This window comes from Dasypus novemcinctus, chromosome 1 (genome assembly GCF_030445035.2).
Source record: "Dasypus novemcinctus isolate mDasNov1 chromosome 1, mDasNov1.1.hap2, whole genome shotgun sequence".
Classification (NCBI taxonomy): Eukaryota; Metazoa; Chordata; class Mammalia; order Cingulata; family Dasypodidae; genus Dasypus; species Dasypus novemcinctus.
Genome location: NC_080673.1, coordinates 168,725,160 through 168,751,560, shown reverse-complemented (window position 1 = coordinate 168,751,560; position 26,401 = coordinate 168,725,160). Strand labels below are relative to the sequence as shown.

The window sequence follows — 26,401 nt, the reverse complement described above, 5'->3', positions numbered from 1 at the left end:
TGTTGTTCTATATTAAGTCCCTAGAGCATGGCACTTTGCCAAATAGTATTGTCACTTGACAGAGAAAAAGTGGGTTTTTTCCCCATGAGATATTCCATCACGTTGGTTAAAAGGAACATTTCGCAAAGGCAGTTTTGAAGCTAGTGAGGATTATGTGGAGCACTGGCTCCAGCTTGCCTGCCATGGGCAGCCACCCGTCGATCCAGCCGTTGAGTCTTGTCCTGGAAGCTGAACCCCAGGGTTCTTTCGTTTACCCCACCCTAGACGTGAAAGCTACACCAGAAAACAAAATCCATATGCAGATTTGCTGAAAATAACTATACCGTGAAATTAAAAATTTGAATATCTTGTAGGGTGATGTATGTGTATATTTGGGACGGTGAATACATTTTGTTACAGTTTTTTTAATGGAGTTAGAGATGCATCTGTCTTGGACATTCTTAATACATTGATTCCTTACATTCTTGAGAATCTGGTTTTGCAAACCTTCTTGGTTTGAGAGCCTTATTTGTATAGTGTTTCATTTTTCATGGTGTGTCTGATTCTAGGAGTCTGAACCGGGAGACCACGGTGAAGTTTGTGCACACTTCTGTGCATGGCGTGGGTCACGACTTCGTGCAGTCGGCTTTCAAAGCCTTTGACTTTGCTCCTCCCCAGGCTGTTCCTGAACAGAAAGATCCCGATCCCGAGTTTCCAACCGTGAAGTACCCGAATCCCGAAGAGGGTAAAGGGGTCTTGGTAAATTTTTTTAATCATAAAATCTGCCTATTATATTCAAAACTAGGAATAGCAAGTAAAATAAGTTGTTTGGTGTTTTTGGTGTGCTGAAAAAGATGTTTTCATGATTGGAACTACATCTGTTAGTTATTCATTTCTTAAAGGAATTTTAAAATTAGACTGCTTAATGTCAGGACACAAGAGCTGAAATTTAAATAAAAGGTGTTTCAAATTTAACTTGATTAATTAAATTTACATTTAATGTACTATGCCACCTAATGCCTAAAAGAAACAGTAATAGAATGGAAGTTTATCATATTATGAGTTTTATTCCTTTTCATTATTTCTGGTATGAAGAAGTGCTATTTAAGTTATGGTGTCTGTAAACTCTATAAAGGTTAGGGTAGTGCTGATATTCAGGTAGTTGGTTTATTTTAGTTCATTTGTGAGGTTCATGCCATGGTGAAAGCCTGGAAATACCAGTCCATCCCCACTCATGCTGTTAGACATGGAGTTAATCACACAGGCAGTGGTGGGGCACACGTTGACTGTCCCATCATCTGACCTCTGGCTTAAAAAGATAATATGTGACTACCCTAGACCTATTTGAGAAATAAAATTCGGCCCTTAGTTCTGGGAAAGTCCTCTTTTCTCTCTTCAAGAGCTAAAAGATTTTAAAGGTGATAATGTACCTGATTCTTGGTGTAAGTAATTTTCCATTTTCAAACTCTTTTTCAGACTTTATCTTTTGGTTTAGCTGACAAAATCAAGGCCAAAATTGTTTTGGCAAATGACCCAGATGCTGATAGACTTGCTGTAGCAGAGAAGCAAGACAGGTAAAATCAGTTGAGATGGTCTATAAAATAGAAATACTTTCAGAGGTAAAATGTTCCTGGGGAGACAGAACCTATTTGGAAATACTTCTCCTTATCGTGTCCCTAAACCCTCCTTCGAGCCCCTGTCAAAGAGCAGGTTGCTGATATATGGGTCATAAGAGTAAATCAGCCCAGTATGTATTTGATATTGAAATTACTGTTATAATTCTTTCCTCATTTTATAATTGATTTCATTGTAATTAATGACTCAATACCTAATGAGAACAAAGCACTTGGCTTGGTGCTGGCTTTCTAGTTTGCTATTTGCTAAAGCATTTGGTAAAGAGCCAGATCTTCAAGGAAATGTTGAGAAGGTGAGAAGACCTATGAGGGATCCCTGTGGGGTTCTGACAGTTTTTGAGACAAGTTCGATCACAGAGTTTGTACAGAGGAGTAGCAAGTAAGTGGGGGGAAAGTCTAAGTCATTTAATATGGGGAACGAGTGTGTGTGATATTTTGTGGGCAGTGGGGTGCTGATGAAGTGTTAGGGTTTTAGATTATGATAAAAATGGTTAAATTCTATATCCATTTTTAGAAAGTTAAGCAAATGCAATGCATGCTGATAGGTGAGATTTACCTGTAGCCATCTGGACTATAGAGAGGAACTTCCAATGCACATCTGCTCCCTGGTGGTCTGTTTTAGGACTGGGCTTGCTTTTTTAAAATGCTGAACTGTCAGCCTCTCGGGATCTGCGATTCTGACCTGGCCCAAAATTGAGATACACAAAGTTATTTCACACTTGGGTAGTGTGGGAATGATTTTGCCAGCATATTCTTTTACAGAGAACTAAAAACATTAAGTGTCATCACTGATGTACTTATTTTATATTCAAAAGCAGGGTTGTTGTCTAAGCAAACTGGCTGATGCATGGTAGCTGGTCAGATGTTTGTGGAGCGGCAGTCACGTTTCTGAGCAGTTATTTGAAGGTGGTGAATAACAAGCTTAGTCTTGGAGACACTATTTTGATCCATGTTTGGCTAGGTTGTCTTGTCCTGATGACTTTTAGTGTTTTTCTTAAGATCTTCGAAATGATTTTTTTTTTCTTTCAGCGGTGAATGGAGAGTATTTTCAGGCAATGAGTTGGGAGCCCTTTTGGGTTGGTGGCTCTTTACTTCTTGGAAAGAAAAGAACCAAGATCCCAGCGCCCTCAAAGATACATACATGTTATCCAGCACCGTCTCCTCCAAAATCTTGCGGGCCATTGCCTTAAAGGAGGGTTTTCATTTTGAGGTGAGGTGTTGGTGAGATGAGCCCCTGTCACTTCCTTTTGCTCTGTAGAAGATCTAAGGCATGTCTTTATTTTTGGATTTTCCCTTTAGGAAACATTAACTGGCTTTAAGTGGATGGGAAACAGAGCCAAACAACTAATAGACCAAGGGAAGAATGTTTTATTTGCATTTGAGGAAGCTATTGGTAAGAAGTGATAATGATGATGATGGAATCGATTAATATATGGAATATAAATAAATGAGAAAGGGATTTAGATTTGGGCTCAAAAGGTAAATCATGAAAACCAAGACCATACGTTTTCCTTTGCTTTTACTTCTGTGATGCTTGCATAACTATTCCTTGAGTTGAGCTGTCTTACTCTAGCATCTCAGATCTTTTTTTTTCCTAGAAGGAATATCTTATTAATACAATATCCAAGCCATTAATTTAAAAGGGGGAATGCTTTTTCTGGATGATTGAAAACAGTGATGTTTTGTCTATGGCTGCTGGTAGCTTAGGAATCCACCTATATAGGGAGTAGCAGGGTTCCCTCAACAGTGGTGCTTGATATCCAGGTGGAATATTTCCACCTCCCTTCTGAAAGCACGACACGAGGGTGGATGCTGAGGTCTGTGAGAGGGAAAGAAGTTGGCGTGGTTGTGGTGCTCTGAGCACAGTGATGGCTACCAAAAAGTAGCTCCTGCTCCAACCAGAATGCCTGGAAAACCTTGTCCAAGATTGTTTGTCAATAGGAGCAGAAAGGAGAGCTAGCTATAGAAATTTAAAATTCAGATATTGGTGCTGGGAATATTTTAACCATGAGTTTAGTAAAAACAGTTATACATTATACTTGCCACACATCCATATTCTTCTGACTCATCTGGATATCTCTTGCAACACAAGCACATTAGTATTAGTTTAATTTAGTGAATAAAGGGTGTAGTGCAGCTTTTGCTCTTTTGTTATCAGATTTGACAGTCTTGTCTTTCTATAGCTTTTTATTTTTCAAAAAAGAGGATTTTTCCCTCCTCGATTTTCTGACATTCATTTACCAAATATTTATTGCATATCTGCTATACACAGACTCTGAGAGCAGTGGATGACGCTGGCCTTAGCCATAGCAGCTTATATTGATCTAGTTGGGGAGATGCAGTAACTACACAGAGAAGTTTAGGCCAGGTGTCAAGAAGAGTAATTTAAGTAACAAGAACTGTTGGTATTCAGGGAAGAAAACATGGACTGGAACAACTGGAAATCATTTCATGTGTAGTGGAACGACTTGAACTGGACCTAGCAAGTGGGCATGATGTGGCTAGGAAGGAAAATCTTACAGGTTATTCAACAAATACGTCTTGAAGGCCTGCTCTGTGCTAGGCCTTGGGCTAGATTCTTAACCCTGTGGCGGTAAATACTGCACGGCCTCTAACCTGCAGTAAGCAAACAGATGCATTCACAAAATGGCTTTACACCGTGTTGTAAGAAACCCGCTCCTGAGGCTGTATGCTTGATGCATGTTTTCTGCAGGCTACATGTGCTGCCCGTTTGTTCTGGACAAAGATGGAGTCAGTGCCGCTGTCATAAGTGCAGAGTTGGCTAGCTTTCTAGCAACCAAGAATTTGTCTTTGTCACAGCAGCTAAAGGCCATCTATGTTGAGTAAGTGTCTGTTGACTGTTTAAAGTAATATTTTTAATGTTGTATTATGCTCTTGTACATGAGATACTAATTTTTTTCTAATGCTCTTTCTTTGGTTATGAGTCATATTCATTTCTAAAACTAAATAAGCACTCACCTTTTCCTTTTGATGCTTAACCATTTATTAATATTACTTTAAAATAAAATTCATAACTATATTCCAAGTTGGATAAAGCATGATATGAAGTTACTCTATAACATTTTATTTTTTTTAAGATTTATTTTATTTATTTGTCCCCACCCCCTCATTGTTTTGCACTTGCTGTGTCTGTTTATCTTCCATGTTTCTTTGGGAGGCACTGGGAACCAAATTCAGGACCTCCAATGTGGGAGGGAGCCACCTAATCGCTTGAGTCACTTCCACCCCCTATTAGCTAACATTTAAATTATTTTTTGGTGACTTGCCAACAGTTGTTTGGTTATATATAGATGCAATATTCTTTGCGATACATAATAAGTATTGAATATATGTGAGTATAAGGCAGTGCCCCATTTTCCCAATGAGGAGCTGGAAGAAAAATTTTGGTCCGACCTCAGTATATAAGAATGCAGATCATTTTTAGGGATATAGATGAAAGAATCTAGTCTCGTCTAATAATATTAATTATTTTAGCTTTACAAAATAGCATATTAATTTAGAAATATGTCAGTCTGTCCATGTGATGCTTTATTGCTCCTTTGACATCAGTGTCATTTTTGCTAGTCATTTTCACATCTGCTTTAATAAACAGAGAATAAAACATTTCCTGCATCTGTGATGATGATGTCATCAAAGATTTTTCATCCCAAGCTTATACAAGATGAGCATAGTTCATATTGTCATTCTACATTTGTGATCTATACAAAATACCACATTCTATTTTAAGTGGTTTTTAGAAGACCTCTTTATGGGGAAAATTGGACACTTTCAATTATAAAGTCATACTCTTTGGAAAAGCTATTAAATCCATTTATATCTTTTTCTTCTTTTTTGGCCAGTCTCATTAGGCAATTTCTAACAAGCATCCCAGCCCAAAATTAATTAGGACTCTCTTAGGCTAATGCTAACTTCCGAAGCGCCGAGCACAATAAGGCAGCGATAATAAAAAGGAAAGAAGAAATACGAGGAAGTACAAAGGAAAGTACTAATAGGACTTGGTGTCTGAGTTGAGGTCGGAGAGGAGAGAAGCAGAAGAAGACTAAAGTTCTGAGCCAGGGTGATTGAGAAGATGGTATTACATTAACGTAAATGTGGGCAGTGGTTGGATTTAGGTTTTTACACGTTGGGTTTCACAGGACAGCTGGGCAGAGAGTAGCCAGAGTTGGAGGTCAGCAGCTGAAGCTCAGGGGAGAGAGTTCCAGAGGGAAGGTGCACGATGTTAGACATTGTGTAGAAGTGGAGATTGCTGCAAATGGAAAGACCATTCATTCTAGTGATTATAAGCCTTTTGGTAATCATGGTAAAGGATTTGCTAGTTTCAGCAGATGTGAATCCTGCCTGTTAGGATTTTTCTAGATCCATGAGGGTGGTAGATAAAAGAGGGGCTCTTTTTCTGGTTTTCTTACAATTCTATCTAGGTGAAAATTTTTGATGGGTTACTAGTTGGTGAATCAGGGCTGGAACACACAGTTTACATGACTGTTTGTCAGTTTTGTTGACGTTAGCACAGATTTCTCTTTCTCACTGAGTGTGTAGTAGGAACTCAAAAGGATTATGTTTAATAGTACACAGAGGTAGTTGAGTAGATCAAGGGTCGGCAACTTTTTCTGTAGGCCAGATAGTAAATTTTTTAGGCTTTAAGGACCACAGGTCTTTGTAGGAAAACTGCCAGAGACAATACATAAAGGAGTAGGTGGGGCATGGCTGTGTTCTAGTAAAACTTGAATTCACAGAAACTGGCTGCAGGCATTGTTTGCCATCTCCTTGGGTTGATTAGTGAACATCTTTTTAAATGCAAAATTAATTCTTTGAAGGTAGTTATGGTGGTTTCATTTCTTTTAGAATTATTTATTCCTCATTTACATGTACTGTATTTGTTTTGATAGGTATGGCTACCATATTACCAAAGCTTCCTATTTTATCTGCCATGATCAAGACACCATTAAAAAATTATTTGAAAACCTTAGAAATTACAATGGGAAGAATAATTATCCAAAAACTTGTGGCAAATATGAAGTTTCTGGCATTCGGGACCTTACAACTGGCTATGATGATAGCCAACCTGACAAAAAACCTGTGAGTAATATACTTTTATCAGTTAAAGTATTTCTGTTTACCTTTTTTATACTTTGAAGAGATTTAATTTATTTGATAATGTAATTAATTGAAGCTGATTTTAGATATAAACATTATAATAAATAAGCTATAAAAATATATAGAAGGTTAAAAATCATGGGCTAGTGCTAAAAGGGATCTCACTACTCATCTAAGCTAGCTCCCTCCTTGAACACATAAGGAAATTAATACTCAGGATTGCAGTTGGGCGCAGAATCCAGGTCTTTTGCTTCTGGATCTCACTTTTCCTCTACACCATCAGTTCTCAAACATTCCCACATGGCTCAGTTTTATTGAATTTATAAAATTACTACAATAAACAAGCATAATTTTCATAACAAAAATATATATATTTTTAATGACATTTTAGTGTTTGGAAAAGAAAAACCTGGTGGGCTGGTTGAAACCCAGAGCACTGGACCTTCCTCCAGAGATCTGGGATGGGGGTTGAGAACTTGCCTCTCTGACGTGTTCCCAGATGTGGCCGAAGTCCTGGTCCACACTCTGAGGTTTACCCTACTTTCTGAATGGAAGGGAGTTGTTAGTGGTAAAGCATGAGTGTGCGTTCTTCACACCATGTGGATCCCTCATTGAATTAAAAAAAAAAAAAGGCCCAAATGAGGCAGAAGAGTATTAATAACTGTGATAGAGGGTGGGAAAAGGAGAATAAAAATATCCTTATGGGCTGTAGTTAGTAGTAATATTTTGACAGTGCTTTTTCATAGTTTGTAACAAATGTGTCACACTATTCAGTGCGTTGGTGGTAGGGTGTTGTATGTGAGCCCGTATGATCATATGTGTGTGTGTGTTTTGTACGTTCATAACTTTTACTATATACTAACTGTTGATGTATGTTCATGTATGAATGATATACTTCAATTAAACGTTTTTTAATGAAAGAAAAAGAAACATCCTTATGGGGTGTTAAGACATTTTCTTTGATATTTACCTTTGTATGTATTTTTATTTTCATCAAAATATTTGCACACTTTATCGTTTTAGAAGTTAAATGGGGTTATGATAAAACATGAGAGCCCCAGCTCCTGCTCCGCCTCACCGCCCAAGACAACTACCTTCCACTTTCGGTTGTTTCTCATGGTATTTACCATGAAATTTCTAAATAATCTGCACATACAGCAATTTTTAAAATTATGGCAACATGTGTATAACTTAAAACTTACATTTTTAATCATTTTTAAGTGTACAATTCAGTGGCCTTATTTTTACAGCATTGTGCTACCATCGCCCCTTCCATTACTAAAATGTTTTCATCACTCAAAACAGAAATTCTGTATTCATCAAGCAAAAACTCATTCCCTAATCCCTCTTCCCCTAGGAACCTCTAATCAGCTTTCTGTTTCTATGAGTTTGCTTATTCTAGATATTTCATCTAAGTGGAATCATACAAAATGTGCCCCCTTTTATTTAGCTTAGTGTTTTTAAAGTTCATCCATGTTGGAGCTTGTATCAAAACTTCATTTCTTTTTATAGCTGACTAATAGTCCATTGTATGATTATACCTCATTCTTCTGTTGATGGACCCTCTGGTTGTTTCCACTTTGGGGTTATTGTGAATAATGCTGCTGTGAACATTGGTGAACAAGTATCTGTTTGAGTCCCTGTTCTCAGTTCTGTAGGGTATCTATGATGTAGTTCTGTAGGGTATGTATCTATGTATTTCATACCCTGTGTATCAGAACTATGTATCAGTTCTGTAGGGTATGATGGTGTTTTGACTTATCAGAGTTAGACTTTATTGATTTTCTAATACAGAGATAAGAAAATAGCTCTTATACTTCCCACATTTCACACTCCCCCTTCTCACCTGTCCTGTTCTGTGCACTTAGGTCACAACTTTTAGTTAAATCAGATTCCATGTTTGTGTCAATATGATTAGTAACTGTTGCTTCCTGCCTTGCTAAATAGTGTATTTTGTTTAGGTTTCCCTAATGTGTATAACTAATTATTTTTCCTGTAATTTATAGTTGCTTTGTTCTTTCATTGGCTTAGTTTTCTATGTAACCATCACCAATTCTTCCCACATCCTTCCAATGTCTCCCCAGTATAGTTTTCCATGTGGTCCATTGATCCAGCTGTTCCACTGCTCTGTTTTGTTTCCAATGACCTCTCTCTGTCCCTCCATCCCAGCTGGACCTCTGCTCTCTGGACCCGGTGCACAGCTGTCATTCCGGAAATGCCCCTAGCCACTCTCCAGAGTTGGGTCCCTGCTCCTGGATCCTATGTTTTCCTCTTTCCATATTTAGTTTACTAGATCATATCTTCTAGTAGTTTCCTGAGAAAAAATGAATGGAAGACAAGTATTTGGAGACCAGTGTGAGGCTGATAATGTTATTCTCCCTCATGTTTTATGGACTCACAGTTTTTAAAGCATTGCTCCAGTGCTTAGCTTCCAGTGTTGTTTTTGAGCTTCAGTCATTCAGCACATAGTTGATGTAATGTCAACATGTGTACAACGTGTTGTTATTTGTCCTCTCTGGGAAGATTTTAGGAAATTTTCTTTAAATCTCGGCTTCTAAAATACACAAAATATATGTGTAGTTTTGTAAAATACTTAACCCAAAATTTACAATAAGGTATTGTAAACACCCCATAAAAGAAAAAGGAAAAATCCATACTTCTCTGGTACAAAGGAAAGGCCAAAAAATTTTACACAGATTTCCCGGATTATGGGGGTACCACACCCCAATCCCTGCAATGTGGAAGGGATAACTATATAGGTTTTTTAAAATATAGGTTTCTTTACCCCTATATTGTCTTTATTTCCTCCACGTTCTTTTTTCTATTTGTTTTGGTACTTGTTTTGTATCTGATATCTTTCTCCAAATGTCTAATGATCCTTCATTGTCATTTGGGCACCAAAAGACTTATCAAAGGCTTTTTCTATGTGAGCAAGCTTTGTCAACTGACATTCTAGGGAGTTTGGGTATCAAGTCAACTTTTTAACGAGGGACCCCCCATCTGGGGTTGTTATGATTTCTTCATAGGTGCCTCATCCTAATGCTAATCTCCTGCCTGAGAACCTGTAAATTGGGATGCCTGGTGGAGAGGTTATGGCAGTGGGATGGAATGGAGACTCTCCTAATGCCCAACATGGGAACTTTCATTTAATCCCTCTGTTTTCACCATACCCTGCCTTCCATTGTGGCTGGTGTTCCCGAACTCCTGAGCCTCTCCGGTTCAGTCTCAAGATAATTTAAGCATCTCCTACTGGAGTAGAGAAGAGGTGATGGCCTGACAGTGTGGGCCAGGATTGAGTCTGGGAGAATTGAATAGCTCCTTTCAAGCACTGCCCCTGCCTCGCCCTTGCCTTTGCAGTACCTGATGCCACCAGCGGGTGATACTTGCCCAGGTTCGGCAGAGCACATTGACTTGATTCTTTTCTGCATCGCCTTCCCTAGGCACTCAGCTTTCATGGTCCTGTGTTCCACTGGGCCATTCCTACTCCATTTGTTTTCTGACTTCCCTGATTGGTTGGCAACCCAATTAACCACTGTCTCCTCTTTTCCTCTCTGCCCTTGTTTGTTTTTTATACTTCTGTCATTTTAGTGGAATTTTGGAAGCAATCAGCCATGAATACACTTGCCAGGTTTATTACAGCTTTGTCTTTTTTAAAAAAATGTCCTTGTGGACTTTTTTGATAAAGTTTCACTTATGCAACAGTGAAATATGGATGATTTCTTTTTTTTTTTTTTGGTAATGCATATTTACCTGTTTAAATTTGCTTTCTTATAAAAAGTTACGTTTTAATTTTAATAAAACTTCAGTATCTTTAATAAAACTAAGAAGATAAAAAGCTATTATACAGTTATTTTTCATAAATTACCTTGTTATTATTTAGTATTTCAGTTATATGGAGTGTATTTTCTGATTTCCTCAAAAATATTTCTCTTTTCTAACCAATATATTTGTTCAGCAGTTATTTTCTTGCTTTTCCAGGGAAAAATGTGAGTTAGATCAGAAGTAAATTTTTTGAAGATTTACTATTTAAATATATCATGTGTGTAAATTAATTCCTAGATCCTCCCTACCAGTAAATGCAGCCAAATGATCACCTTTACCTTTGCCAGCGGAGGTGTGGCCACCATGAGGACCAGTGGGACAGAACCCAAAATAAAATACTACGCAGAACTCTGTGCCCCACCTGGAAATAGGTATGGGATGAATGGCAACTGGTGTGGTTTTGATACCATAACATTCAAGTTAGGTCTTTTCAAATGCTAAGTAAGATTTTTCCTCCTTAATTTATTAGAACTTAATAGTTTAATTGGAACTTCTGCTTTAGAATTTCTTTTGATATTGACAGCTGATTGAAGCATCCAGGAACAAGAGTAGTTTCTTCTTAGTTGTAGTAAAAAAAGGAGTTCTGTGATTCCTTTATTCTCTCCTAACTTGCTTTGTACATGAATGTTTCATACCTAATTTCAGTGATAGTAATAATACTTCCTTTATCTGAGTATTTTTCATTTGACGCTAGCACCAATGAGGTTCTCTTATTCTCCTGCATTTTCCCATGTCTCCATTCCAGTGCACGCATCAAATACCTTTGAGCCCCTGTTGTACACAAATCTGTGCTGAGCCCTGGGGAGGATAAAGAGGTGCATCAGAAAGAGTCTTTGCTGCCACAGTGCTGATGGCCTGGTAGCTTCAGTGTCAAGTTTCTCTGACCTTAGCAAAGGGTTTGAGTTGGTCATTTTCCAACAGCCATAACCTTTTGAACTTTAACAACCACGGTGCAGATAGTTAACACATTATAAATATGGTATTGCATACCTCAGTTAATCAATACGTCCTATTCAGAATACAGTTGAGAATCAGGAAATTTCTTTCTGAAAGGCAAATTGAGTCAACGCTGCTCAAGAGAAAGAAAAAGTGAGCCACATTTAAAGTTTCCTAGTAGCCTTATTTTTTTTTTAAGTGAAAAGAAACAGGTGAAAATAATTTTAATAATATATTTTATTTGGTATATCAAAAAAAAAAATTTTTTTTTTTACAAAAGGTATTTATTTGGAGTAGGAACTTACAGATACCAGGCCATAAAGGATAAGTTACTTCCCTCACCAAAGTCTATTTCACGTGTTGGAGCAAGATGGCTGCCAACGTCTGCGAGGGTTCAGGCTTCCTGGGTTCCTCCCTTCCAGGGTCTTGCTTCTCTCTGGGTTCAGGGTTCCTCGCTTCCCAGGGCTCCAGCTTCAGCACCAAACTCCAACATCAAAACTCCAACATTAAGAACTTGTTATATCCAAAATATTGTTATGACGTGTAATCCATATAAAAAACTATTAGTGATATATTTTACGTTCTTTTTTTTTGTTCTTAGTCTTCAAAATCACATAGTGTTTTGCAATTCAGCATATCTCAATTCAAATGCTAAATTTTCATCAGATGTACATGATCTGTAATTAGATTTCGTGAAATTAACAATTGAGGAAATAGGTTTTGATACCCACGTTGTTCCAACATACTTAAGCTTTCCAATAACCGAATCCAGTGTCTGTTTTAAAATTAAAATTTGCATTCATTAAAATTTAAGAAATCAAAAATTCAGTTCATCAGTTGCAGTAGCCACATGTCAAGTACTCAGGAGTCACATGTGGCAAGTGACTACATAGCAGACAGCACAGGTCCAGGTAATTGTTACTTCATGTATAAATCAAAGCTAGCTCAGTTGAGGGTCTTTGTAATTGAGGGTCTTTGTAATTATGAATCAAATTTGCATTAAGTAGAAATAAAAGAAGAGGAAAATTTCTGTGTCGCAAATTGTCAAGTCCATCTCAGAACAACTATTACACCTGGACATTTCTTTAGCAAGAAGTGGCTGCTGAAGGCCAAGAAGGAAATAACAAAACAGAAAAAATGATAAAACATGGGCGCAAGAATTCAAAAGGCACCCCACTTCAGGAATCTATCCTAAGGGAAGTAAGCCCACCGCAAATGCTTTCTGAGTCTCCTGACTAGCAGCTTCAGTCCAACAGTCCCATTTGTGATTATGGTTCTCAAATGTCAAGATGCTCAATGAAAGTATTAACATATTTAAGAAGTCCTGGGGCTTTGTAATATATTTTGCCACAGATTCCCATTTAAAACGTTTTTGTGCTTAAAGGACAAAAACCCAAACTACTAAGCAACTTGAATGAACATATAAAAACACCTCCAGATAAAACCATATTCCGGATTACCAAAATATGATCATAATATTGTACAAGTATCATGTTCCCATACATATGAAATAATTTGTTTGGTACTATTTTGAGTGTGATTCTCCATAGACATTTCTCTGTAATTCTCCTTCATATTTTAGTATTTTCATATTTCTATGTCTTGTTCATTTAAAACTAAAAGGATGGGAGTGGATGTGGCTCAGTGGTTGAGCACTGGCTTCCCACACATGAGGGTCCTGGGTTCAATCCCTGGCCCCAGTACCTCAAAAAAAAAAAAATTAGTCCAACTTAAGAATCTGTTTTCTCTAGGTAATTGTCCTTTTCTTTTTATTAGCCTATAAAAACCTTTCTTTGATAATAACAATAGCACTATTTAATACTTAAGAATTTATAGTATTTAAATTTTTCACATGGCTTGTTGAGTGGACTTAAATTCTATGATTAGTTTATAAATTGTTCATAATACTTGGAAAAATTGTCCTTTTATTATACTCATTGAAATGTCACTGCCATGTATTAACTGGGACATTAGGCACTAGCTCAGTCCATGGATATGCTGCCAGGGCTCTGGCAAGGCATCAGCATACCTACCATTCAGTGTCAATAGAGCCACGGCTAAGGTTTCTGCATTTTCTGATAACCTTAAATATTATTTATTTTATACCATGAATTGCACATATTCATAGCATTCTATGACCTACTAATCCTTTAGAATAGAAAATCCTTTCAAGTATAAATTCTGTTTTTAAAAAAATACCTTCATCAAGGGAAATATCTTTAGTTTGAACTAACTTTTTATATAGAAAAATTTCAAACTTAAAGAAAAGCTGAAAAACAATACAGTGAGTATTCATATGCCCTTCACCTAGACCAGGGGAAAGTAAACTTTTTATGTAAAGGGCCAGATAGTAAATATTTCAGTTTTACAGGCCATAGGGCCTCTGTCACAACTACTCAACTCTACTGTTGTGGCACAAAATCAGCCATATACATAAATGAATGAGTGTGGCTGTGTTCTAATAAAACTTTATTTATGAAAAACAGGCTGGGGGCCATAGTTTGCTGACCTTGGCCCAGGCTGAATGTAGTTGTTAATATTCTGTGATATTTGCTGTCTTTCACCATGAATGTTACATATTTGTTTTCTGAGTCACTTGAAAGTAAGTCACAGGGGGCGGTGGACTTGGCCCAGTGGTTAGGGCGTCCGTCTACCACATGGGAGGTCCGTGGTTCAAACCCCGGGCCTCCTCGACCCGTGTGGAGCTGGCCCATGCACAGTGCTGATGCGCGCAAGGAGTGCCCTGCCACGCAGGCGTGTCCCCCGCGTGGGGGAGCCCCACACGCAAGGGGTGCACCCATGAGGAGAGCTGCCCATCGCGAAAGAGAGTGCAGCCTGCCCAGGAATGGCGCTGCCCACACTTCCCGTGCCGCTGACGACAACAGAAGCGGACAAAGAAACAAGACGCAGCAAAATAGACACAGAGAACAGACAAGGGGGAGGGGGAGAAATTAAATAAATAAATAAATCTTTAAAAAAAAAAGAAAGTAAGTCACAGACCTACCTCATGATACTTCATTCCTAAATTCTTCAATATGCGTCTCCTCCTAAGAACAGGAACACTCTCTTACTGTCTTAAGATTATTGGGTAGTAATCGTATCAGTCAGGGTTCCACCAGAAAAACAGAACCAGTAGGATATAAAGAGATTTATTGTAAGGCATTGGCTTACCCAATTGTGGGAGCAAGTCTGAAATCCACAGGGCAAGCCGTCAGGAAGGGCATGAGCTGAAACTGTAGTCCACAGGCAGAATTTCTCTTAAGGGATAACCTCAGTTCTTCTCCTAACGCTTTTCAACTGATGGAGCCAGACCCACGCAGAGTATCTAGGGTAATTCCTTTACTTAGAGTCAACTGCCTGTAGACATTAATCACATGTACAAAATACCTTCACAGCAATACCTAGATTGGTGTTTGATGGAATAACTGGGGACTGTTGCCTAGTCAAACTGACACACAAAACCTGCCTTCACAATAATCATATTTTATTATCTAAAATACATTCCATATTCATAACCCCCCAGTCTCCCACATAGTCTTTTTTCTCCCAGTCTAGAACCCCACATTAGTATTAAGTTATCATTTAGCTTTAATGGTTTTTCATGATGGTTACTGGAAAAATCAGTGCTTGATTATACATGATACTTTGCTATGTATTTCTATAAAGAAATCTACCTAGATTTAGACTTATCAGAGACAGAAATTCCTAGCCCTGGTTTAAATGGTCATAGGATGTATCCTGTTGTTTTAAAGAATGTTAGGAAATATTCTCAAACTTTAACTTAAAAATGGAACATTTAGTGATTAGGATGGGAAATAGTAGGACAAAACTTTGTTTTTAGGAATTATTGCACTACTAAATCATATACAATAGTATTTTTTTCACACATAAGAAATACAATTTCCAAAACATTAAACTAATATAAATGAATCATGATAAATATTTATGTCTTGATTGAAAAGTTAATAACTTGGATTAATAAATAAGTTAGTAATTGGTAAATTCACTAATGAGTTTTGGTTTTAGATATATATTTTTAAAAATAATTATTAGCTCACATGCCTTCTTGGGAACTTTCATTTTCTTCAAAGTGCATTTATGAAGAAGAAAAAACAACCCTGTGAAATTCATACGTAGTTATAAAACAATTACTTTATATGTTGCCAGTGGGGTAAAAATAATTATAATGATCACTACACTTATTGAGGACTTTGGGCCAGGTTCTGTGCTAATTGCTTTATATAATTTATCTCAGCCTACACAATAATTCTCATGAGAAGGAAAAGCCTCTATCCCAATTTTATAAATGAGGAATCTGGGCCTTAGAGAGGCAGAGTCACTTGCCCAAGGGAAACAGTAAGCACTAGAGCCAGAATGAACATCCGTGATGAAATGGATTGTTGTAGTCATTCTGTTTAGTTCATTGCAACATAAAAATGATCTTAACTAATTATAAGGACTGCCATTTCCATTAAAATTAAGTTTGTATCTATGAAATATGGGCAAGTATGAAATAATGGAAAATATGAATTGAAGGATTTTGTTTTTTAAATCCAGCATTTCACTTTGAAGTACTTGTAGAAACATATTAAGCTAGTAGCCTGACACTTACATAAGCTGCTGGGAACCTGTTTAATTACAAGTCCTTTTTCTCTATTTACCTTCCAGCTGTTTGCATATAAATGAATGTTTCCCACAGGCTTGGAAGTTTGATTTTCTTAGGGAGGTGGGGGGTTCTGTCTCCTTAGGTTCTTTTTTTTTTTTTTTAAATTATCTTTTTTTTTAAAGATACATAGATCACATAAAATGTTACATTAAAAAATATAAGAAGTTCCCATATACCCCACTCCCCATACCCCCCACTCCTCCCACATCAACAACTTTCATTAGTGTGGTACCTCATTGCATTTGCTGAGTACACTTTGGAGCATTGCTACACAGCATGAATCATAGTTTACGTTATAGTTTACACTCTCTCCCAGTCCATTCAGTGGGTTATGGCAGGATATATAATGTCCTGCATCTATCCCTGCAATGTCACTGAGGACACTTCCAATTCGCGAAAATGTCCCAATATTACACCTCTTTTTCCCTCTCCCTGCCTTCAGCAACTACATACAGGGCAACACCTGTTACAGTGATGAAAGGCAAAACGTCAAAAAAAATTTTTTTTATGATATACTTCATTTTTTAATACCCTAATTTATTTTTTACTTTATTTTAGTTTTTCTAAATTATTATGTATTTTATTTCTAATCTTAGGTTCTCATTCATACTTAAGTTGTGGCCCTTTTGTCACGGAGGGACAATGATAACACCTGCAGTTCCAGCTCCTGGTGCATGACTGAGCATGCCCGGTAGGAGGCTCCCCATCTCTTCCATTCCTGGAGAGCCAATGGAGGAGGCTGCAGCTTAGTTCCTGTGGTTTGAGGGCAAACATGCCTGGGAACCTTCGTATCCTGGGAGACTGGGGACTGAACAGAGACATTTTGTCTTTTAAAAGTCCACCAGTCAACTGAGTCACGAAACATTTCTCTGCACTGTTAGGTACAAACATTGCAGATCTTTTAGAGATGCTAGGTCAAAAATTGTGTTTCTTAAAAATTCTTAAGAGCAAAGGAATGGTTGTTTTAGAAAAACCTTTGGGGGGAAATAATGGATATTGTCTCATTTCTTTAAGTCCATTAGATGTATTCCCATGCTTAAGTCACTAGAGTTCTGTTTTGGCTAATTTAGCTGTTTTCACTGTTACTTGATCAATGTGCAAGCATTTAAATATGCTTTGGAATAATCCATTGAGCTGGATTTTTCTCCCTTATTTTCCAGTGATCCTGAGCAGCTGAAGAAGGAACTGAATGATCTAGTCAGTGCTATTGAAGAACATTTTTTCCAACCACAAAAATATAACCTGCAGCCAAAGGCAGAGTGAAATATTGTAGCTTTACCCTTACCTACAATTAAGCTGAACTTGATTTGTTAAGAAATATTTTTGAGGGCTTAGTGATTCAAAGTATCACTATAAGTATTTAACATATGTTTTGATAGACCTACATTTCTCATTGTTTTACATTAGATTTTTAAGGTGACTAAAGAAAAGATGGCCAAATCTAACAAATTAACATTCCTATTAAAAGGTTGAACCTGGGCATTATCTAAAATTTAAAATGAGGCTTTTAAAAGCAATTTCCAAAAATAATATTGTAATGATTATGCCTTAATTTATATAAGCCTTAAATATACGTCTTTTCTGTAATTCTTTTTATGTATAATTGTAATGGCCAGAAAACTTATATAATTACTAAATTCTTGGCTGTCATGTATATATTTATATTTCTATGAATTGCTTATAAAGTAAAATAAATGAACAGATTGAATGTTGTGTTCATGTTTGGGGAGCATATAATTCACAGGAAGTTGTAAAAGTAAAGCAAAAGATGCTTTAAAAAGATATGCTTTTTTTTAGTCTCTAAAAACTCACTTAAAACTTTTTAATAGCACATCATTGTAAATTGTACATGTGCTAGGAGAAAACAGCTTAATCTTCTTTGATGTGTTAAAATCATTTTGTCTCTTTAAATCTGGTTATTTGAAACTTGCAAAGTAGTTTTTTCTGTCATTATTTTGCTTTTGTTTAGCACAGTTTAATTTTTGGTCCTATATACAATATCTGAACTTGGTTTTAGCCTGATTTTTCTTATCAAAATCTAAGGCAAGACTTTATGTTAATAAATCTTCTTTTCCAGATTTCTTTTTTAATCTGTGTCTTCTGCCCTCGTTGTAATTGATCACCTTACTACCTTCCAAAGTGATTGCAATTCGAACAACCATGAGCCTGGACCAAATTCATATACTTTATATATTTATATCATTTTCTATTTTAAAGGAAACAGTTGTTCATTATTATTATAGTCAACCTAATGGTTATTAACAGTTTCAGAACAATGAAAAATTACCATACTACTGAGAAATCATTTTTTTAAAGCAATGGGATATTTTTTTATCTCCCTGATATATTGTTTGTGTCCTATCAGAACTCTTAAATCTACAGTATTCAATATCATCTTCCTCATTGTAGAAGACATATCTATTATTGTTTTATGTTTTCTAGTCTCAAATTGTAGTCTGGGAAAAAAGATCGGTGTCCTCTCTACAAACAATTTTTGAATACCTAGCCTACTGTACACTGTCACAGAGTTTGTTTCTGGAAATACAAAGGTGACTAAGACCCAGCCCTATTGAGATGAATCTCACAGTCTAGTTGGCAGACTTGTAAGTAACTACAGTACTTACAGTACTTACAGTACTTCTATAATGTGAAGCTTTTTTTGCAAAGTACCCAGGGTTCAGAAGTGTGAGAGGGATTTTTTCTGCCCAGAGAAAGCCTCCTAGAAGAGGTAAGGAATGAGCTGCTTTCACCCTCATGGGTACATAGCCGCCAAAGATGGAGGAGAAAGCCTTCTAGGCACAGAGCATAGCCGAAGTGTAGAGGTGCTGGGACAGTAAGGTATGGAGCAAGGAGAAGTAGGGAAAACAGACCCTGAGATAAAGTTCAGGCCATGTCCTAGTTGTCTATCACTTACATGAGAAGATGATTTACTTGGAACTAGAGGGGATTCCCCGCCCCCTGCCACCCCTGCCATTTCTCACTTGTATTTCTAAGGAATACTACACCATGGATGCATGGCCTATGTGGATTAAGTATTTCTTGACTTTTTCCTATTACTGTGGCAAGGAAGGTAACACCTCTGGGTACATAAAGCTTGCAACATATGGGCTCCAGGTTTTACTTTTAGTCTGCTGTAAGCCAGCTCTGGACATTGGCCAAGTGACTTAACCTCTCAAATCCCCAATTTTGTCATTTTTAAAATGAAGCAATTGTACTAAATGGTTTCTAAGGCCATTTCAGTGCTACAGATGATTAAATTACATGGAAATCCGTGAAGGGTGACTATCAGCAACAATTCAGTCATTGACAATTCTCTGGCAGAATGCTTATCTATAGCCCTCTAATAAGACCTAACATCTGAGATAGAGGAAAAAATACTTTGCACCAGAGAGGAGTCTTCTGTTCATATCCTGCCTTGCCACCTGAAGGGCGTGTGTATTGAACTTGAGAACCAGAAAGCAAAACCACATGGCCTGCAGAGGCTGTGAAAATGCCTTGCATGAGAGTAAGCCTGGGCCCCCTGGCCTGTGATCAGGACTGAGTGCTGTTACAGCAGCCTGCTCTGTGCTCTAAGAGCTGAACCTCCTTGGAGAAGATAATAGCTTGATTTGAGTGCAGGGGTGGCCACCCGTTTTCTCCTGGTGCCCAAAGAGATCTGGTCCCAAGTTAAATCTGAGAGTGATGTGGAGGAGGAAATGCAGGTCAACTATTTGTTTTATCATTTTCTTTGTGGTCTTTGTGAGAGAAGAGCCTTTCCTCTATGAAACAATGGGACTACCTTCCATTGATTTATCTCAATTTACCTCGATCATCATGCTAGTAAGAGAAGTATTGTTATTTCATTGACATTGGAAGCTTATGTGATTTAAAAAATAAATGCTTTACTTGACAGAACAACAAAGTGTGTGTCCTCCTTTGAAGGTGAAGGATGGTGTTTAAATCCTATTTATAATCCCTATATCCTAGAAGACTATATCCTGAGAGCTATTTATACATTCCTTCCTCTGTTCACTGATTAAGTCATGTTTGAATCCTGCACTGAGCCAGATGCTTTCCTGGGTCCTGGTAGTGAACATGGACTCCTGCTCTCGGTTTAGCAGGGGCAATAATCATGTAAACAGATAACTGCAATAGAGTGTGCTGCGTTGCAATAGTGAAGTATTTGTACTGTGGGCAAACAGTTCTGTCGTGTCCCCTTTTGGACTTGTCTGTCTTTCAAGACTATCAAGTTCAGAAATTCCTTCCATTTTTGATGAAAACAATATGACTGTGGGAGGCTATTTGCATGTCATGTCCCTACAGCATCCCTCTCTTCTATTTTTCTTACAAGAGTATTTGTGTAGAGTAACTCAACCATTTAAGGCAAGATGTCACACTCTTAGGCAGATGAAAACCAAAGTCTAAAATAACCTCACTTCTTCAGACTTCCCTGTTTAAGCAAAGCATGGTGACTCCTCAGATTGATGGGAGGAAAACGAAGGCAGTCCTGGAGGGTGAGGCCGTCTGGCTGGAGAGCAGCTTTAGGAAATCTGTTTCTTTCTACCTGGGTCCCTGATATAAGGTCTTTGAAAATAAAAGTCAAGAAACAGACACACATGCGAGCCACCTCCCACTCTGGCCCAGGTTAAGGCTGCTTTGGAGTTTGCCCCAAACCTGGTACACAATGGAGTTGGACACACAAAGCAAAGAGCCAGTTCCAAGTCTAAATGGCTTTTGAAACCATTTCAAAACAGCATTGAGCAATTTCCAAAGGGAAGTTAGGGTTGCGGGGTAGAGCGATGACTGAACCTGATTATGTCTTAAAATACAGCTGTGGTGGATTAAATGATGTCCTTCAGTTTGGACATGGTCTGCATTCTGGTGGGTGTGGAACCGTCGCTTCAAGATGTTACTTCAATGAAGGTGTGGCCCCACTGCAACAGATTTGATTTTAATCCAGATTACTGGGAGTCCTTTATAGGCAGAGTGGAAGAGGGAAGCCAGGCAGGCTGACATTTGCATCACCAAGTGACAGAAAAGCCAAAGACCAAGTATTACAGACAGCCCACGGCAGAGTGCTACAGTCTTTGGGAAGAGAGCATTCCTTCGCTAATACCTCCATTTTGGATTTCTCGTAGCCTTTAAACTGGGAGCCAATAAATTCCCATTGTTGAAGCCGAACCCTTGTATAGTCTGTATTAGCAGCCAGGAAACTAAAACCGCACTTTTCTGAACTTCTCTATAACTGGAAGGAGACAATTTTTAGAAATCTCTAAGTGGCCAGAGTGAAATGTAGTTCCTTATCTGGTAAGTATTAGTGTGGCTTAATAAAAACAAAAGTAAACTTTAAGTGGAGGCTTGGGCTAATTACCTCCTTTGCTGGTCCATTTGAACCCTAGATTGGTTCATTGCCGAAGGGATAATCATTGATTTTCTATCTCCTTTATCCTCGTGAATGTAATTATCCTAAGTTTGGGACTACAGGGAAGTGGATGTGGCTCAAGCGAATGCCTACCATATGGGAGGACCCGGGTTCGATCCCTGGGCGTCCTGGTGAAAAAGAAGAGAATATATGCCCAGATGGTGAGCCAAGTGCCCACGCGTGGCGAGCCAAGCGCCCGTGTGGCAAGCTGAGTGCCCTTGCGAGTGCCTGAGTGCCTGCGTGGTGAGCCAAGTGCCCACATGGTAAGCCAGTGCCCACACAAGTGAGTCATGCAGCAAGATGATGACACAACAAAAGAGAAACAAAGGGGAAGGTCAAGGTGAAGCACAGCAGAGACCAGGAACTGAGGTGGCACAGCTGACAGGAACCTCTCCCCACACCAGAGATCCCCAGGATTGAATCCCAGTGAATCCTAGAGGAGATGAGAAAAGAAGACCAAAAAAAGAGAAATAGATAAGAAGATCACACAGCAAATGGACACAGCAAAAACAGCTGGGGGTGGGGGTGGGGAGGAGTGGGAGGTGGAGAAAAAAATGTATAGGACTACAAACTTCTCTTGCAAGCTCCAATTCCATATTTCCACCTGCCTACTTGGATTTTTCCATTGACATCTCCTCAAATTCCACTAAATAAGACATATCTCAAAATCTGATTTTCCCACTCCCTTCCCCAGTTCCCGCCCCCCCTCCAGTCTATTCTGTACACCACCACTTCAAAACACCTGTTTAGAATCTTCAACAATTTTCATGTCTGACCTTCACCTTTTTCTGTTCAAACTTCATGGAGAGTTTTAAACTAATACTAAGACTAGTACAGTAGACCTCCAAGTGCCCATTACCTTGCTATAGAGAAACCTTATTTCACGGTTAATTTGTTATATCTAAATCCCCCTCACAGTCATCCTGACATTGGATGATTCTGAAGCAAATCCTATAACAGTCATTACATCTGTAAATGTATCTGTAAAAGATAAGGATTTATTTATACATACACAAAGACAAAACCATACTCGCCATTGTCACACCTAAAAAGTTAAATCCTTAGTTATCCAGTGTTCAAACTTCCTATGTATCTCATGCATTTTGTTTGCACTTTTCATCCACAATGTACTATTTGTGTGGTTTTTTTCTGTAAACCTATAACTGCTTTAATAAAAAATAAAAAGGAGGGAAGCGGACTTGGCCCAATGGATAGGGCATCTGCCTACCACATGGGAGGTCTGCAGTTCAAACCGCAGGCCTCCTTGACCCATGTGGAGCTGGCCCACATGCAGTGCTGATGCACACAAGGAATGCCGTGCCACGCAAGGGTGTCCCCCACATAGGGGAACCCCACGCACAAGGAGTGTGCCCTGTAAGGAGAGCCACCCAGCGTGAAAGAAAGTGCAGCCTACCCAAGAATGGCACTGCACACATGGAGAGCTGACACAAGATGACGCAACAAAAAGAAACACAGATTCCCGGTGCCACTGATAAGGATAGAAGGTCACAGAAGAACACACAGCAAATGGACACAGACAACTGGCAGGGGGAAGGGGAGGGAAATAAATAAAAAATAAATCTTTAAAAAAAAATAAAAAGGAAAAAAGATAACATTATGTAATGGACACACCTCATTGCTTGTCTTCCCCCTTCAGTCCTTGTCCATTAGCTCATCTCAGTCCTTAAAATCCCATCTGTCCTCTGCATCAGCAGAGGTGAGCTCTCTCTCACTCCTATACACTTGATGGCCTTGTGGTCTCTCTATATATATTATAATAGCCTTCTAGTCTCTCTCCTGAATGACTTGAATAAAGTCATCCTTGCCTTAAAAAAAAAAAAAGTATCCATTTACTACATTTGGTTGAGAGGTTTCTTAAGCCTCTTTATATATATATATATATATATATATATATATTTCTCGCGCCCCCCCCCCCCCCATTTGCTTTCACTGTCTGCTTGTTCTGTACCTTTTTCTTCTTAGGAGGTACCAGGAACAGAAACTGGGACCTCCCACGTGAGGAGGTGCCCAATGGCTTGAAGCCACCTCCACTCCCAGTTGTTGTGTCTCTCATTGTGTTTCCTTGTTGTGTCTCTTTATTGCATCACCTTGTTGCATCCGCTCACCATGCCAGCTTGTTGTCTTGCTCATCTTCTTTAGGAGGTTCTGGGAACCGAACCTGGGACTTCCCCTGTGGTAGGTTGGCACCCAACTACTTGAGTCACATCTGCTTCCCATGCCTCTTTTAATCTATGATTTCTTAATCCCTTTTTCTTTTTTCTTGTAACTTATTCCAATTTACCAGATCATTTGTCCTGTAGGGTTTCCCACATTCTGGATTTTGCTAATTGCTTTACGGGGTGTTTACTATGTTCCTCTGTGCCCTAAATTTCCTGTAAACTGATATAATGAGATCGAGATCCATGATCTGATTCAGGTTTGATAGAAGTGGGGGAAAGGGGTAGCACTCAAGCCATGTTTAGTTGTTTTCAAAGTGCCACAGATTTATTACCATTGGCGAGTTGGCCCACTCCTGCTCTGTTCTACATTATAAAAGGGTCAATCAGGTATGTGGCAATGGGGTTCAGTTAAAAGAAAGAGGAAGAATTGATGTGTCCAGAGTTACCCACTTAGAATGCTGCAGAACACGGGCCGGCTCCCACCAAAGGGGCAGAAAGAGCTGACGAGTGTTTCAGACAAGATTCGAAGCTCATGATGTCAGTCTAGACGCTCTCAGAGAAGGTACTGAAGAAGGGGCTCTTTTGGGCTTCAACAGTTCAAGGAAAGTGATTTGTCACACCTTCAGTGATACCTGTTAACTGATTATTCGCCGTTCTAGAACAAAATTTTCTGTGGAGTTAAAAGGGGCAAAAGGCAAAGAGAAATGTGAGTAGGATTCAAGAAGCCATGGTAAGAAGGTTTTGCTTGAATCAGCCAGCTATGCGCTGAATGTAACAAGTCAGAGGAAAATACGACAGTTTTTCTTTGGACAGTGTATACTCTGGTGTGCAACCTAGAATTGGAACCATGATTTTTGTTGACAAGGTACCAAGGAATTAAGTGAGGATGAGTTTGTGCTGCTTTTTAATAAAGACGGTTGGTCTCATTTGAGGTCTACATTCCAGAACGGAGCCTAGGTATTTAGCACTGCTCTGTAGAAACGAGCTGCACAGAAAGCTGTTTAATTGTGTGACTGCCGTGAAATACGCCCTGATAAACTCCTCAGAGTAGCATATACTTGGCTAGCAACAGTCTGGATCGATTCCACAAAGTAAGACAAAGCTGGAAGAAGGCTGTAAAGTCGCACAGTGTTTGGTCACTGTTATTTTCTATTGTCTATTTTCTATCATCAATATCATCTCGATCTCCAACAATAAAAAAACAGTTTTGGGAGTTCTGCTTCTTTGAGAAGCACCAAATTTCAGCACCAGCCACAGGCTGGCTGATGGATTGAAAGATAAAAGAATAGAGAAATGTAGTTATCATTGAATTATCTAACCTTGGGGATGAAACAGACCCTGAAATTGTGAGGACCTTGACTAAGATGTGAAGGAAGAATTATTGAATATGTCATTGTCTGGATTTACAAAACTCGAAAGGATGAAGAATTTGAATGATTATGCGCCTGCTTACAAATGGAAGCATACTACACACGCTGGTCTGTTTCTGTTTTCAAGCTCCCTAAGTGAAAGAGAGCTTTTCTCCCATTCTAGTATACATTAAATGCTATTTTAACAGGTAACATATCTCCCTGTTGAAATGATGGCATGAGATGATCTATGTGAGAACATTCTGTAAATTGCAGTTTTAGGTATTACTATCATAGGATAAGGGAGCAACTTGGATCTATAATCTATATTTCATAATTTACCTGTTCAGTGTTTGTAGCTCTGCCTTAGAGACTTGTATCTTGTTGCTGTCCTCATTTCCCAGATGCTTACAGTAATCTTTAAAAAAAAAAAATCAGTAATCATTTCTAGACTGTGCCCACCACAACCCACAGGGATTAGGGCTGCAGGTCCTTAGCCAGACTGCCAAAGTTTCATTTCCCACTCTTATTTTCTAAGTTTCTTAACATTTCTAAACTTCAGTTTCCTCATCTGAACTGGGGAAAAGTAAAATTGTTTTTTTTCAAAATCAAGGTTGAAGCCACTTTTCAATTGTCTTAGATCATAGAAGACACTGATTATAGAGAAATTTAACATCATCAGTAACAATTTATTTGGATCAAAAAAAATTGAGTATCTGTTGAAGAAAACACACATGGGGCATTAGGCCCCATGGGTGTCATACAGATGTACCCATTACAGTTCCTGCCTACAAGAAAATATGTTTTCCTGGGGAAATGAGACCCATACAAGACCTACAGGAAATACTAGAAGAAAATTTTTTTGTAATGTTGGAGTGAGAAAGGCCCTTCTAACTCAAGTTATAGAAGAAAGGGTTGAAAATTTTGCCTATACTGAATAAAAAACCTCTGCAATACATTGGGGAAAATATTTGCAACTTATGTCAACAGGGGTTTATGTCTCTAATGTAAAAAAGAACCCCAGTTATCAATAACAAGAAAGATCAACGATTTAATGGAAAAGGGGCAGATGATAAGGAAGATAGTTTACATAAAAAGAAACACAAATTACCCTTAAACATATTAAAAAGTGCTTAAAGGAATTTTTAAAACCCTTCTTTGTTTCCTGTGCCATTTTAGAAGTTTGTGCACCAAGTTTCTATTCTTTCTGTGGTTACTCAAAATCTAAACATGTATACTTGCCTTAATCAATTCTACAGTTAATACCTCTAGAGTCCAGCCAAACAGTACAAGGGATATAATTTTTGCTTAGATAATAT

At 38.3% G+C, this 26,401-nt stretch overlaps 1 protein-coding gene across 2 annotated transcripts in view; it reads left to right on the top strand.

Annotated features, from left to right (window-relative positions):
- The window catches only part of PGM2 (phosphoglucomutase 2), a 33,856-nt gene extending 13,803 nt beyond the window's left edge, over positions 1–20,053 (top strand). For both annotated transcript variants that reach the window (XM_058299782.2, XM_071217067.1), the window contains exons 7-14: positions 549–738; positions 1,456–1,553; positions 2,643–2,823; positions 2,913–3,006; positions 4,327–4,456; positions 6,521–6,710; positions 10,788–10,921; positions 17,313–20,053. In XM_058299782.2, the coding sequence (XP_058155765.1) occupies positions 549–738; positions 1,456–1,553; positions 2,643–2,823; positions 2,913–3,006; positions 4,327–4,456; positions 6,521–6,710; positions 10,788–10,921; positions 17,313–17,415 (1,120 nt within the window). In that variant the 3' untranslated portion in view covers positions 17,416–20,053. The remainder of the gene's footprint in view (positions 1–548; positions 739–1,455; positions 1,554–2,642; positions 2,824–2,912; positions 3,007–4,326; positions 4,457–6,520; positions 6,711–10,787; positions 10,922–17,312) is intronic.
- Positions 20,054–26,401: the final 6,348 nt, after the last annotated feature.